This window comes from Hypanus sabinus, chromosome 2 (genome assembly GCF_030144855.1).
Source record: "Hypanus sabinus isolate sHypSab1 chromosome 2, sHypSab1.hap1, whole genome shotgun sequence".
NCBI classification, from domain to species: domain Eukaryota; kingdom Metazoa; phylum Chordata; class Chondrichthyes; order Myliobatiformes; family Dasyatidae; genus Hypanus; species Hypanus sabinus.
In genome coordinates this window covers 177316789-177332955 of record NC_082707.1, presented here as the reverse complement: position 1 = coordinate 177332955, position 16167 = coordinate 177316789, and the positions used below count along the sequence as shown (strand labels likewise).

General features: G+C 40.1%; 1 protein-coding gene across 1 annotated transcript in view; it reads right to left on the bottom strand.

Annotated features, from left to right (window-relative positions):
- LOC132387708 (rho-related GTP-binding protein RhoJ-like) overlaps positions 1–15032 on the bottom strand; it is a 57556-nt gene extending 42524 nt beyond the window's left edge. Inside the window, exon 1 of the mRNA XM_059960069.1 lies at positions 14634–15032. Coding sequence (XP_059816052.1) covers positions 14634–14829 — 196 coding nt within the window. The 5' untranslated portion in view covers positions 14830–15032. The remainder of the gene's footprint in view (positions 1–14633) is intronic.
- Positions 15033–16167: the final 1135 nt, after the last annotated feature.

Here is a 16167-nt window from a genome sequence, read left to right as displayed (position 1 = left end):
CAGAACAACACCATCCTCCTATATCACCGACGTTCATTGAAAAAGAGGAACACCACATGAGGCAGAGGCCTACCCGCCACCACAGCGAGGCACACAGTGATTGGCCGCTCACAGACTCCGTCTCAGCCGTGATCAAAAGGCAGGTAGTCAGCACCGAACTTTCACTCGCCTTCCACATTCGCCTCGATGTCGCAATCTTTCTTGACACTTTAATCAGTGAATGGAGTCTAACAGTGGCTCACGGCCCTTCCTGAAGTTTATTTGCATCGAGGCTGTTCTGAGTATGTGCTCGCTTCCCCGAATCTCCTCAGAGACAGCACAGTGCTGGATTGCTCAATCGATCTCCAAACTGTAAATCACAGGCTCTGGCAGTCCCAGAAACAGTTAAGGTGAAACACAGATGTAAAGTTAAAAAAAACTTTGCATGAAGTGAAGTGAAGAAAAGAAAAGAAATCTGATGGTCAGATAAGATACACTTGCAAGTTTAACTGCGACTTTCTGATGTTTAAATCTTTAAATAAGTCTGAAAACTGCCAGAAAGTATATAGAATTTTTTTCATTTTGAAAAAGCTTTAAGTTCATAGGACTCAAAAGCATTCTAAAGCATAATTACTTTAAAACACAATATTAATTAACAAACCTTTAAATATTAAAAAATCTCAGGATTTAAAGAATTTTAAATTATATTTTTTATAGTAATAGTAATCTGGATGATTTTTACTAACAAATTCTTAAGTGCATCTTTTGTATAGGTTCACTGGCATTAGAATCAATGAGGCAATTTCTTTTACATCTCCTTTAATACAAACAAGCCAGTTCTGACACAAACAAGCATCATATTATTGGAAAGTCATACACCTGGATAATAACTCAGTTTTCCTCTCTCCATGGACACTGCCTGATCAGCTGGGTATTTCTGACATTCCACTTCTGGTTTTAGGTTTTGACATCAATACTGCACAAGATTCATGTATCCTTTTATTTCTCCAACTGCTTTTGTTAAGTTTGTTAACGAGAGAGTTTTATAAACAACTGGAAAACCTTGGTAATGCTGGCATCATCCTATCAAATATATCCTCTTCGTTCCATCCACCCTTTCTCCAAGTACAATCACTCTTTGCAAGTACAATCACTTGGTTTTTCACTTTTCCAGTTCTGATGTTAATCCTGTTTGTCTTTTCGCAGATGCTGCCTGACTGGCAAAGTGTTTCCACCATTTTCTGTTTTTATTTCAGACTTACAACATCCTCAGTTTTTTTTTTGATTTGCTACTCGATCAATGCCCCAAACATTATTATGCTCCTTGTAAAACTTTTAAGTTAGTTAAAAATTGCAGGTAGTAAAAATTTCTTAATGCAATTTACTCATAACCGTACAAGTAAAAATTCTTAATGCTATGTACTCATAACCTTATAGAGAAAAAGAACCTCCAACTGAACAACCCTTTACTGACACCAAGTACCCATCACTTCACATTAATCCCACAGTAATCACAAGTTTTATTCTCATCAACAAATCCCACTACTCCACCCCCAAATTAGATAAATCACCTAAATACTGGGAGCAAATTGCACTGACCAGCTAACCTGTCTGTATTTGAGATGCATGAAGAAACTGGATCATCAAAGAGGAAACTCACAACGGTCAAAGTCAAACATGCAGGATTTAACCCATGAAAATGGAGCTGTCCACCAGCCACAGCTCAACTAGCTGTTTGGCATCAATGATTATTTGATGCACGATGTTCGTGCAACCAACATCAGTTAGAAATATGTCACTGTGTTTTCCTGGCAGTTTTCTTTGCGTTCAGCAGACTGTACCATCAAACTGCCACCTGGGTACAATCTCGGTAAAGGCGTGCAACCCAAGTGGAGTTTATTATTAGCTAACCCTGTGCTTTTCATGTTCAAAAATGTACAGAGACATATTATACATACAAAATGGGTAAGCATAGCATGATTTATTGATATGAAATGCACAAAGAACCTTCCCTTAACATCTCTAGTTATAAAAATTCTGAAGATTGGATCAGTGTCTTCTGACGTACTAGTTAAGGCCTTCTTTGTGGCAGCTATGTCACGAAGGAGTTTACAGATTCAAGTTAACCAGCTTACCACTTAAGCTAATTTAGTTCTTTTTTAACTTTTGACCTTAAGTACTTCTGACTGCAATGTCAGATGTCCTATATTAGTCAACAAGTCAATGTAATCATAAACACGTGCATCATAATGAATAAGCCACATTAGACCATTATACAATATTAACTTGTTTGGTTCATAATTAAATTTCTACTTTGCATCAATACTACTAATACTTATGCTGCTAATTCTTTACCAATTCAATCCCTCTGATTGTTAACAATCAAATTCAAGCCCCAAGTCCATTGTAGATGAGGCTAACTTGATTCTACTCCAATTCTGAGAGGTCAAAAATGCCCAAGTGTTAGTATTTTTAAGGTAATGTAACAAGTACCCCAAATGGCAAGACAAGAGTAAGAACATGATCCAATGGCAAGTCCAAGATAACTGGAAACTAGGCAATGCTACACAGATAACAAGCACGTGCACACATACACGCTGACCATAGAGAGATAAACATGGACAGTCTTGTGCACATCTTCCATAGCTCATTCCTTACACAACCCCACTATGATCTCCTCCTTCCCTTCGTTCGCCCGTCTCCCCAGTCTATCCCTCAGCCTGTGGTGCCTGCCTCTCTCTACTTAAACTTGTCCCTCATTATTTTTCCTCTGAGCTAGCTATCATTTACACCTTTTCATGAGTCAGAGGGTTTTAGCAGTAGTCTGTTCAGCATTACTGTTGCAGATCTATTTAATAATAGTCATTCAAGTTCCAACCTGTCAGCTAACTCACCTTTTGTTTGATCTAGTAACAATCTATAGGCTACCAGACACTGCCTGTCAAAAGTAAGTGTGTAAGAGTACCTGTTTCCCAGGGTTGAAATGTCTAATACCAGAGGGCATGCATTGAAGGTGAGAGGGGTTAGGTTCAAGGGGGATAAGAGGGGCAAGTTTTTTTACTCAGAGTTGTGGATGTCCGGTTTGTGCTGCCTGGTATGGTGGTAGAGGCCAATACATTAGAGGCTTTCAAGAGACGTTTGGATAGGCACATGGATGTGAGGAAGATGGAGGGATATGGACGGTGAAGGTAGGAGGGATTAGTGCTTGGGTGTTTTTGATTTGCACACCACTTTTGAACTGTCCCTGCGCTGTACTGTTCTATGTTCTAAAATCTGAACAAAAATCTGCTGATTACCACTGAACACAACAGTGACAAAAATATACACTTCAACTGCATGTTCTGCCTCTTGAAAAAAAATGAACTTCCAATAAAAGTGTTGTCCACAAAATCTAAATAACATTCAAGTTAATACATTTCTAGACTTCACTAGAAACATTGTTAAAAATGCTTTATCCTCAAGCAGTTTCTTCAACAAAATTTCTTCAACTGTTAGATAAATTGGTTATAAATACATTGGCTGAATTCCTTCCGTTATAATTCCTAACCTCCCCTGAACGATCGTTACCTACTGGCCATAAGCAGTTCTTTGGGTATAGTCAGTGATCCAAGAAATCAATTAAATTGAGAACAGCTTGTAAATAAGAAACAAAGTGCATAAATGAAGATGGAATTATGATAAATGAATTAAGGTACAAGCAGAATTTTGAAACAACCAGGATTTATGGAACATGGAGAATGGGAGACACAAAATTACAAGCATATCAACAAAAATTATTGAGGTTTTTGATAGCAGATGACGGAGTTTGGTGAAAAAGCTGTTGATACCAAGCTGGCATAAGGAGCAGTCTTTGCAATGAAGATAATGCAAACGATGGAAGTTCACCTCAGGAGTGAGGTAAGTTTTTTAGCCTGGAAGGCAGATGATAGATGTGATTTAAGTGGATAACAAAAGTACCAATTTTTTTTCTACAGTTGATAACACAACAGACACAGAGCAAATCCCCAGCATCTGCAGACTTTCTTGTAGCTGCTAACAAAAGCACAGCACCCTAGGAGGATTATGAGTTAGTGAAGAGAAAGGGGGCTGGATCTGTTCATCAGAATGTTGATCATATTTTACCAATGCCTCAGAGGTATCTACAGCAGGTAATCTAAGTTTCAGAAGTCTGTAAAAGAACAAGGGCTTCTGCTTCCTCATATATAGTTAGTTTTGTACAAGGTTTGAGGTCTTGAGTTTCAAACATCCTTTTCCTCAAATCAACAAAAGACTACTGGTTTACTGAAGGCAATAACCAATTTTCATTCTGTTTTCCTCTCATTTCTGTGATCACCTTTCTATAATTCTCCAGCATATCAGCTATCACTCAATTTGGTCCCATTCAGATATAATTGATGGCCCTACCTAAAACTGTCAAGGCTAGAATTCCAACCTAAAAAATTCCAACCTAAAAACTTTATGCAATTCTACCTATTTTTCAGGTTCATTTTCCACTGACTGTATATATCTACAGCCCAACGAAACAACATTCATCTGGACATTTGCACTCACAATACACACGTACAACACAGCAGGCACAGTAAAACAAACATTACAACAAATATGATGAAATATAATTGAAAATACATATGAAGAGTGCAGCAGAGGTGAACAGCTCACTGTCCCAGTGACAGGATCTCGGTGGTGGCATGGTACTAGTTAGTCTCACAGCCTGAGGGTAGAAGCTGTTACCCAGCCTGGCAATCTTAGTCCTGATGCTCCTGTACCTCCTCCTGATGGTAGTGGGTCAAAGAGATCGTGGAATGGGTGGCAGGGATCCTCAGCAATGCTTTGGGCTTGGATGCAGCTTAGCATCTGTCATTATGAGTACATTTGTTCAACTTTCCAGATGGCACCACAGCATCATGGCTTGATGCATTCGGGGTCTCTATTCCACCCATAAAAGGTACTTATCATGAGCATTGCGTACGCAGGGCCATTAGCACTGTCAATGAACGCTCCCATCCATCCATTTTAAAATTTACCTGTACTGCACTTTCTCTGTAGCCGTTACATCTTATTCTGTATTCAAAGTTCAAAGTAAATTTATCATCTGTGGTGAACTACATATACCTGTCTGGACACAGGCCCCCCCCCCCCCCCGCTGACTGCTCCTGTGGCTCCTCTCACGGACCCCGGTATAAAGGCGACTGGGGACTCTGCCCCGCCCTCAGTCTCCAGGATGCAGTGTGGTGGTCAATTGCTGCTTGTTCTTTCTTCCACCCAATAAAAGCCTATATCTCACCTCACGTCTCCAAGAGTTATTGATGGTGCATCATCATATGCTACCTTGAGATCCATTTTCTTGTGGGCATTCACAGTAAGTACAAAGAAACCGCACAGAATCAGTGAAAAACCACACACAAGACAGACCAACAACTACTGTGCAAAAGACAAAAACTGTGCAAGTACAACAAAGAAAAAATATGAACCAAATAACAATAAATAAAAAATAAATATTGAGATGAAAAGTCCTTGAACCTGAGTCCATAATTTGGGAGCAGTTCAGTGTTGGGTTTAAAAGCCGGGTGGTTGAGGGGTAATAACTGTTCCTGAACTAGGTGGCTCCTGTACCTCTTTATGGATGGCAGCAGTGAGAAGACAGGATGGTCTGGATGGTGGAGTTCTTGATCATGGATTGCTTTACCTTGTTTTAGCTCAACGTACTGTTTAACAAATTGATCCGTATGAACAATATGCAAGACAAGCCTTTCTTGGTACATGTGGCAATATCAACAGTGAAATTCATCAACAATAGAAGTCTTTGAATAGAAATGGTGCCAGAGATCTGCAAAGTAGATTGTATTTTTATTGTTAGAGGTTGTGTATTGGGGAGAGGTTGGGAGAAACTTTAACCTTTCTGATATTGTATATAAAATTATGATGGGTATAGATACAGTGAATGCAAGCAGGCTTTTTCCACTGAGGCTAGGGGAGAAAAAATCCAGAGGACATGGGTTAAAGGTGAAGAGGGAAAAGTTTAAAGGGAACATGGGGGGGGGGGGGGTTCTTCACAGAGTGGTGGGAGTATGGAATGAGCTGCCAGATGAAGTGATAAATGCGGGCTCACTATTAACATTTAAGAAAAACTTGGACAGGTACATGGATGGGAGATGTATGGAGGGATATGGTCCAGGTGCAGTTCAGTGGGACTAGGCAGAAAAATGGTTCGGCACAGCCAAGAAGGGCCAAAAGGCCTGTTTCTGTGCTGTAATGTTCTATGGTTCTATATTGAATGCAAGGCCAATCCTCTTATATGCCTCGTTGAAAGTCAATGATAGCTTGGAGCTTGGCCTTCCAGTGCATGCAACTGCAAGCATCATCTGGACGCTGGGGTTTAACTAATGAGATCTGGGGACACTGGGTTCTGCTGTGTGGAGGCCATAGGTTGAATATTTTTCCTTTAACTAACAACTGTTATGAATATATAAAATATACTTTTGTACTTTTCATATTAGTACATTTGTCAGCATTTAGCTGTGGGGAAAAACATGCGTTTAATGCGCATATCAGATAGGAAGAGCTACTTTCCTCAAAATAACAATACTTCTGCACAAAAAAAGATATCACATTCTGATCACGAGATTAGTAAATAGATTACTGCTTTGAAAAAATAAAATTGCAATTGCAATGAGTAAATATTTTATCCTAATTATGCACTGGAAAACATGCATACTAAACAACATAACTGACTGGAGTATGTACATAATATGCTGTTGGCTTTAATGCTCTGAATTAGCATCAGCAAATATCTACTTTTTGCTTTAAAAACAAACCCCAGAAGAAACTCCAACCTGAATGAGAAGGCCAGTGGTCTGATTTATTTATATATATTTATTTATAAGCAGCACCACCCACCAACAACCTATGTTACACTCGCCTAAGCACAGGACAATTTACAATGACCAACCAATCTACTATCTGGTATGTATTTGGACGGTGGAAAGAAAGTGGAGCACCCAGATGAAGCCCGTGCAGCCACAGGGAGACCAGAATGTACATACTCCTTGCAAACAGCGCTGGAATTGAACTCCTAATTCCAAACGCCCTGAGATGTAATAGCATCATGCTGACCACGATGCTACCATCGTGCCCAATACTGATTCCAACATCACCTATATATTTATGCAACACACACAAAATGCTGGTGGAATGCAGCAGGTCAGGCAGTATCTGCAGATTTCCTCGTTTCAAGATGCTGCCTGACCTGCTGTGTTCCACCAGCATTTTGTGTGCTTTGCTTGAATTTCCAGCATCTGCAGATTTCCTTGTGTTTGCCAGCTATATATTCGTTTTGTCTTTGAATTCAATTAATATCCCTACAATTACTCTGACAAAATTTGAAGTTCAGTCAAAAAATATTAACAACTTTGAAAATGGTCAATCCTATAGATTTGGTTAAATTATATTCCATGTTATTAAATTTTAAGAAATGTGCTGATGACTGCATTCTGAAGTCAGGTGAATGCTATAAGGCAAATAATTGGATAAGCTGATTCTAGTTAACTAAATTTAAATTTGAACTAAAATAGAATTATGGCCACTTGTTTAATATTCAGTTGGAACAAATAGATCTTTTTAACTGCTGCTGCCTAATATAACCCTTCTCAGCTAACAGAATGCAGTATATTTTTGGTAGATAATAAATAACCAAAATTAACACAATTTCAGTAAACTGCAGACAGTAAAATTTTCTATGGTGACTACACTATGTTCAACATTTTTCCCTGTAACTATTGAACACTTTGAAATGATATTCATAATGTGAACACCATTTTCACTGTATGATATGTTTAATTGTATGCTTTTAAATCATCTTTCTTGCTTCATTTTTGTTTGTTAAATTAGCTTGCACTCCAGCAAACAAATCATCATATTTACTTCATCAGCCAAATAGCTTGATTTGATCAATAAGAGACAGAAAAGGCTGTAGTCTGAAAGAAAAATATTGGCTTGATTTACTGTAGACATTCTGAAATGAGCATCACATCTGTGCTGACCTATTCAGCTGGAGCTGCAGAACTTCTCTGCTCACACTGCTTGGGTAATTCATTACAAACGGTAATTATACATCACAGTGAACGGCAATTAGCTTGGGGCCAATTAAATGTTATCCCAAGGATTCACGTGAGTGATCACAACTTGTTCTAGGGTTCTACCCTTCCTTTTCACATTCAGTAAACCTGTGAAATAATTAATTGCAGACCACCCTAAAAATAAGATTGAATGTACTGTACTATTTCTCTGAATATATATTTACTAAATCCTGGCTGGGATGATACGCCAAACTCTTGGAATGAGCTTGAAGATGCCAACAAAACAACTTAATCCACATTAAAAGTTTCGCACAATTTTTTTGAAATGGTAAGCATGTTTTAAAATTATTCCAGAATTCCCCTCCATAATTAGTAGTAAATCTCCCAGAGGAGGGGAAAAAAAACTATTGTGTAAGGAAAATTCAGAAAAGAAATCTGACTACAGTGGGTCATATGGTGAAAATAAATTCCTGTTTGTGAATTAATTTTGTGATCATCTTGTGCTCATATACAATTATATTATGACAGCACAACAACTTTGCAGCTTTGTCTCAAATTCAACTCCCAGCTATAAAAAATTCAACCAGAAACAACTGGAAGTGATATAATACACGCATTACTCATATTGCAGGAAACTTTTTTCCTTCCTCTGCACACCAGATCAGTCTCTTAAAAGTTAGCGGCAACTCCATTGCATGGCTCAGTGGGAGCTATGTAAGTGTACGCTTGGACTGCAAATGTCAGTAGGTCGTCTCACTCTTGGCAGCTTTACATCCAAAGCTAATCTTATCCTCACATGACATTTGCATGTACAATCCAGAGTACAGTAATCCCATCTTTTTAGATTCCTTCCTCTACTCCGGGACGACACACTATTACCTTCACCATACGCAGCCAAATGAACAGTGATGATAGATCTGGACATGCCATTCAGTTATGCAATGGATGGAGTTGCTGATCCTGAGCTTCTAGCATGTTGCCTATTGAAGCTGAGCAAGTTCACAATAGAGTTAGTGTATTTCTGCTGCAGTGCAAGACTAACTAGCGCTTATTAACAGTTGAATTTGAACTGCTGCCTTGTCTTGACATTATTACTTTGACTTCGAAAAGTAGAAGAATGAGTAATTGATTGACTAACCATTTTCCAAAGACATTTAACAATAGTACTTTCTCAATAGCCGTACAGTGGGTTACTGTTTTAAAAAAAGTCAAATTACATGTGACATTAAGGGATCTCCAAATGAAGTGGAAGCAAGCTGGCTCCTGAGGACTGCCTAGGAGTACTATCTCCATGTTCCCAACCAAATCCCATGCTGGAAGGAGGTGGAAATTTAATCACCATTCTTTTGGCATTGATGGATTAAGGTCCTACAGCTTCCCTGCATTGCAATACAGGTGACCCCCCCCCCCCCCCCACTTTGTAGGGGAATGGCAGGAGTGGGGACAACTGCATTTCTAGAGTATGGTCTGTATATCAGTTTTACAGAACGTGATGCCCCGTCATCTGCAACTGCGCCTGAACAAAAATTGTATCGATGCAATGATTTACTTCTCCCCACGCAAACTCCATGAGGGTGAATCTAATTCTGCATGCATCTCAAATTTTTGGGTAGTGATTTGTGAAATTTGTAAATGTGAATTTCTATAATCTGAATGGTTGCAACATTCCTACTGTGGGAATGTAGAATGGAGGCCAAGTCACTATTTTAAGTGGAGGTTGATAAGTTCTTGACTAGTAAGAGCATGAAGGGCTACAGGGAGGAAGCAGGAGAACGGAGTTGAAGGGGATGATGAATCAGACCAGACTGGATGGACTGAGTGGCCAAATTCTGCTCCTATGTCTTATGGACTACTGAACCACTCAAGGCAGCAGCTCACGTAGTTAATCGGGGATGCAATACTGATATTAGTATACACACCACATGAATGAATATTAAGATAAAAATGCAGTTCTAGTCATTACCTCAGGTCATACAAATTCCCTTTACAACCAATGATGCAATTCAGGAAATACAGTGGTCCATTTGTACATAACATGATTCCACAAAGAGCACGGTGACAAAAAAAAACACAGCCTCAATCACTTTAATGTTAACTACGGGATAAACATTTGAAGCGGCACTAGAACTAACTCCTTTGCTCTTTCACACACTGACATGAGAAATATTAAACACTAGTCTAAAGAAATACAAAACACATTGTGTAAATGAAATAAGTTTTGTAAAATTGCTAATTATCATGGTTGTTGGATGTTAACCAACTGGGAATATACTATGGATAGCATGGTTCACACTAATGGAATGCAAATCTAATGCTTACGGTCCAAAGGGAATAAAATAAGGCACCAGCTATTTCTCATATGTTTTACACTCAACATCTGTAAAGCAAAATGAAGACACAAGAACAAAGATTTTCTGCACCAAAGTCAGATACACACTTGATCACACAGCTCAGTGTTTACAACTTGTAAATTTTAAAATGAAACACAAAAACACAGAACAAAAAGACTAAAGGTCTTGCAACACTGCTTTTGCAATGCACATGGAATCCCATCAGTAAAATATCAGCCAATTCCATCCCCATCACATAATACAGTGGAAATTGCTGTTTGATAACATTGACAACACTCCAATCAGGAAAAACACAAAACACCTCGACCAGCAAATGACATGTTCTCTAAAATGTTCCAAGTAATCCATCACAATGTTATAAAACCTGACAAACCACTGATGTAATTACTAGTCTGTGTAAAGTATTGCATAAATGATCTTACCCATTTTCCTTTGTATATAGGTAATTTTATATTATATAACTAACTTCATCTCTATGTTGAAAAAAAACTATACTATTATTTTCCATTTAAAATTTATGACTTGTTTATACTGAATCTAGTTAAAAATAAAACTAACAAGGTCAAATCAAAAACTACAACATTGGCTACTCCACCCAATAAAGCATGATGTAATTTTAAGAACAAAAGCTTATTGTGTTTGGCTCTGAACCCAACTTTTGATCTGCACATCCTGTATCTTTTGCTCTCTCTCAAATTAGATATTTGTATCACGAGAAGGCTAAACTAAAATTTGAACTAATTGAACTAGTTGAACTAATTGCAAACGTCTCACACAAGTTACAGCTTCACAGTTACGTATCCCAGGGTTTGGACTCTAACCTTCTCTTTCACAGTGCCGTAAGCTGAACTGAATGTTGAGAGACTCATGCCAGGCTTTCCTATGGCATGGTCTGCCGTGGAACACCCACTGAGACCCGTACGTGAAGAACAGCCATTTGGATAAAGTTTCAAGAACATGAATATATTTCATTTCAGGGAAGTCGTCCAGCAAAGATATGAGCATTTTAACAGGAGAAGGTTTAGAATAAAATTCATGTATGTAATTAAAAAACAATTGCAAGCAAAGTTTAAAAATCTATTCAATTAAATAGGCACACAAAAATGTCAATCAGCGAATCAAATTAAATTTCTCATGCCGTGAGAACATAAAAAATCCTTCGAACCAGTGAAAGTAGATCTTTGTGATGGAATTAGGGCTCAAACAACTAGTATAAGCAGTCTACTGAATTATTCTCCTTTCTCATGTTAAAAATGTCAGGATTCAAGATTGATTAATGTATTTCCTCTACACAAGTATAAAGGAGAACAAGATCATTGCTACTCCGGACACGGAGCAGCACAAAAAAAAGCACAAGATAATAATACACAATAACAATAAACATAAATACATGAGATAGTTTATACAAATAGATTGATTCTATGTCTATAAAGTGGTGCTCGGCACAGGGCTGTCTGTACAAGACAGGAAATGATCAAGTAGTGGTGGTTGGGGATGTGAAAGACTGGGTTAGTGGGTGGAGGTGTTGATCAGCCTGACTGCTTGAGGAAAGTAACAGTTTTTGAGTCTGGTGGTCCTGGCATGGATGCTACGTAGCCTCCTCCCTGATGGGAATGGGACAAACAGTCCATGAGCAGGGCGGGTGGGATTTGTCATGAGGTTACTGGCCCATTTCCAGCACCTTTCTGTGTCCTTGATGGTTTTGACTACCTGCTGTAGAGCTTTCTGCCACAGTGCAGTTACTGTACCAAGCTGTGATGCAGCCCGTTAAGATGCTCTCTACAGCGCATCTGGAGAACGACGCGAGTATGGATGTACAAAGTCCAGCTCCCTTTGGCCTCTTCAGAACGTAGAGGCATTGGTGAGCTTCCCTGAGTGTGTGGTGTGTTCTGTACCATGAGAAGCTGTGTGAGATGTACACTCCCAGGAGGTTGTGAATGTTCTCAGTTTCCACTGCAGTGCCAGGTGTGAGTGGTGTGACTCTCCTGAAGTTGAAAACCGTCTTCTTTGTCTTGTTGACATTGAGAAAGGGGTTATTTTCCCAGCACAAGGCCTCTTCCACCTCCTCTCTGTAGGCTATCTCATCGTTGGCGATGAACTCCAGCAGCATTGAGTCATCGGTTAAGTTGACAGTGTGTTGACTCGGGTGTTTGGCTGTGTAAGCAGAGTGTACAGCAATAGGCTCAGTACTCAGCCCTGGGGGGCACTGGAATTGAGCAGCAGTTATGCATCCTGACTATCTGGAGGTCTGCTGGTTAGGAAGTCCAATGCCCAGTGGTGTATTTGGACAGAGGAGTAGGAGTTTGTTCACCAAGATCTGAACTGAAATCCAAGAAATAGCATTCTGACATGAGTGGAAGGGAACCCCTTATTACTCTCTGCTCACAGAAAAACAGGTTGAAATTTTATAAACTGACTTTTCTAAAAAAAAGTTATTTGAAGTTACGTTGCCTGTATTCCTCCTTAAATTCTTGACCAGATTATAGCACCTCTGTTAGTCTCAGAAGCTACACAGATATAACAAATCCCTGCTCATTAACAACAAAACACTTATTAAAATGTAAAGTACCACTCATCAATTAGTGAGAAGCAACGTGCCACAAACTGCAGAGATAAAGACTCAATAATTCATCCCCATAACCAACATTGATCGAGGGATCACTATTGCAGGAAAACTCCCTGCTCTGCTTCAAACAGCATCATGATTTTTACATCTGTTTAAGAGGGCAGCCAAACTTCCCGCTGGAATGGTTCACCTCTGACAGTTCGGTACTCCCTCAGAAAATTGCGCCCTGGCCAAGAATTTGTGCTTAAACTGTGGCATGCGACCTGAAGGTACGAACAGATGTATCCAAGTACTAATCGCATTAAGGATTACCATTACTAATGGTAGGACTTGAAGTCCTATTTATTACTGACCACAGTTGACATGATAATGGAAAACCTACCCAGAGAATAAACTTAATATGAGATTATGCCCATTGTTATATTCCCCCCCCCCCAATAAAAAGGGAATACTAGAAATATCTAGTAGGTGTGTCAGCATCAGCAATGTATAAAGAAAGGTTAAAATACACTTATTTTTGGATGGAAGTGGAAACTGAGAAATAACTGGATAAAACAAAAGCTAAAATAAGTAGAATTTTAGCCATGTTCACAACCACATCAGATAGATTGAGGTAATAGCTATACATTATTTACTTTAACACATGGGAAATTATGCTGCAAGATTTTAAGAATGAAGTATTTTTGCAATGATTAACTTTAATTACCCAATACTTCAATTTAAACGGCACAGGACAAAAAAAATTAGTAACAGAAATATTTATCAGATCGATTTAATTAGTACACTATGAACCCATCATACAGAAAAGACTAAAAAATCTGTAAATGAAATATGAGCTGGTGACTTCATTAGCAAATTTAACAGCAGGCACTAATTAATGCCTTGAACTGACATTGAGAAAGCTCGGGACTCCGCAATACAAATGTACAGTGTCAGTCCCAAATACTGGCAAACAAATGATTAAGAATGGATCCTGTCCTGTTAAACTTGCTGATGTGCAGTTGCAGAGCGCATGGCTGCGGTAGAAGAACTTGTTTTACAGCAAGTTCCTGGGTTGAAACTCGGGTGAGGGAGGAGAGGAGCCCATGCCGTGATTCAGCGAGTGGGACAGTTTACAACTCAGGACTCACACCAGCAAGTTTGGGAGGGCTATTTCTTCCTTCTTGCTGCGGAAACTAGTGTTTCGCTTTACTGCATCCTCGGATTCTTTAACTCTGAGGTCACTTTTATTTACAGGACCAAGAAAAAGCTGCACCCATTTCCATCGGAGTAGCCCGGCGGTGCTCGGCACGGTCGCGGCCGCCTCACGGCCCCTCGGAGTGAAGCCTGCACTCCGCTCGCCTGATGAGTCCACAACCACCCGCTCTCGCCAGGAGCTCAGACCCGGGAAGGGGAGGTCCCGGCCTAGAGAGTGGCAGCAGGCCGGGCCCTCCACAAACAGACCTGGGTCACCCCTGCAGTCTGGGTCTCCCGACCTGCCAGAGGCAGCTCCCCTCCCTCCTTCATTCACTCCCTCTCCCCTTTCCCCAGTCATTCACCCCCTTTCCCCATCCTTCCTCCACTCATTTCCTCCCTCCTTCACTCAAGCAATCGCTCCCTTTCTCCTCCCTTCCTTCACTTACTCATTCCTTCCCCCCCCTCACATTCATTTCCTTCCTTCACCTGCGTAGTGGTCGAAGACGGTGGGTACATACTCCTCGGGGAAGGCATCGTTGGCGTAACTCATGAGCAGGCAGGTCTTGCCCACCGCTCCGTCCCCGACCACCACGCACTTGAGCATGCCCCTCTGCTGTTGCTGCTGGTGGTGGTGGTGGAGGGGCGGCGGCGACCGCTGGGGCTCCTTGCCAGCCGCGGGCATCGTCGTCGGCGCCGGCGACCGCTACCCCGGCCGGTGCCTCCGTCTGTCACCCACTCGCCCGGATCCCGTCGCCTCTCTCCAACTCGCGCTCTCTCTCCAGCCTCAGGAAATGAGTTTCCCGGTAAATCCAAATTAGGAGATGTGCAAAGCAGCAGCTCATACAATGGGAGCTCTGTGTGTGTGTCACGGAACTGCGCCAGGAGCTTTAGTAAATCCCAAGAGCGTCTGTTTCCTTGCAATGTTTTCTCCCCCCCCCCCCCCAATAATATAATTCAAACTGCAAACGCAGCATTCAATCCAGCCTCGTTTTTTTTAAAACACTAAAAATCTAAACCTTGGGAGCGACCTAAATTCAGATTTTCTTCGCTGACGCCGGAATGCGGGTTTCGTTGCATTATTTAAAGTTAGTTCTGGTGTAATCTGATCGTTCGCGAGCACACCAGAGAGAGTGTGTGTGTGTGTGTGTGAGAGAGAGAGAGAGAGCAAATAAAGTTTAGAGTTTGGAAAGACTGTAGAGCTATTTGCAATTTTATAATTTAGATTCCCGTGAGATTATGGATAATACTTAATCAAGGGCATTTTTTGATCTGATTCGATCAGAAAGATTAGCTTGCAATTTCTGAATTGGAGCACGAAAAGTTATGCCAACTTTTAAAATTATTGTTAATGGGCTCGTCGGGGCATCAAACTTCGTTATAAATAGACAGGACATCATTTACTCGTGCGGACCTTATAATCTCCAAATATCAAGCATTATGGTTAGAAAATAATACATTTTGAACTTTTGTTAATATAATAGAATAGTGACCATTGCAGTTTTGGGTACAGAATGCTGTACATCCCGGAACATTAATTATCAATGCAATTTCTATATATCGATACGTATTGCAGATAAATAGAAACAGCAATCAGGACGGACTGTAAATCTATTTTAGATTCATTTTTGGGCAGTGAAATGCATGGGATTCACTCTCTTTACCTCACAATACATTATAAAATCATTTTAAAAAACGAATTCAACTCCCAAGTTGCCATCTCTGAGCCGCTTCGCTGTCTGATCTGATGCATAGATCGTTAGATTTAATCTCTTCCAGTTAAAAAAATACCTTGTCATTGTCCGGTGTCTGTTTTCCGGACTGGTGTTTCCTGTGATACTATATTCACTGGCAGTGGAACTTTCCTTGATGTGTAAATATTTACCCTGAGTTTAAATCAAACTACTGTCCTTAAAAGTTGTAGATAATTAATTACCCTTCTTCGCACCCGAAGAACTGCAGTAGAGAGTGTAGAAAGTAATTACGCATTTGAATGGTTTATATAGGCTCCTCTGTGTTGTAT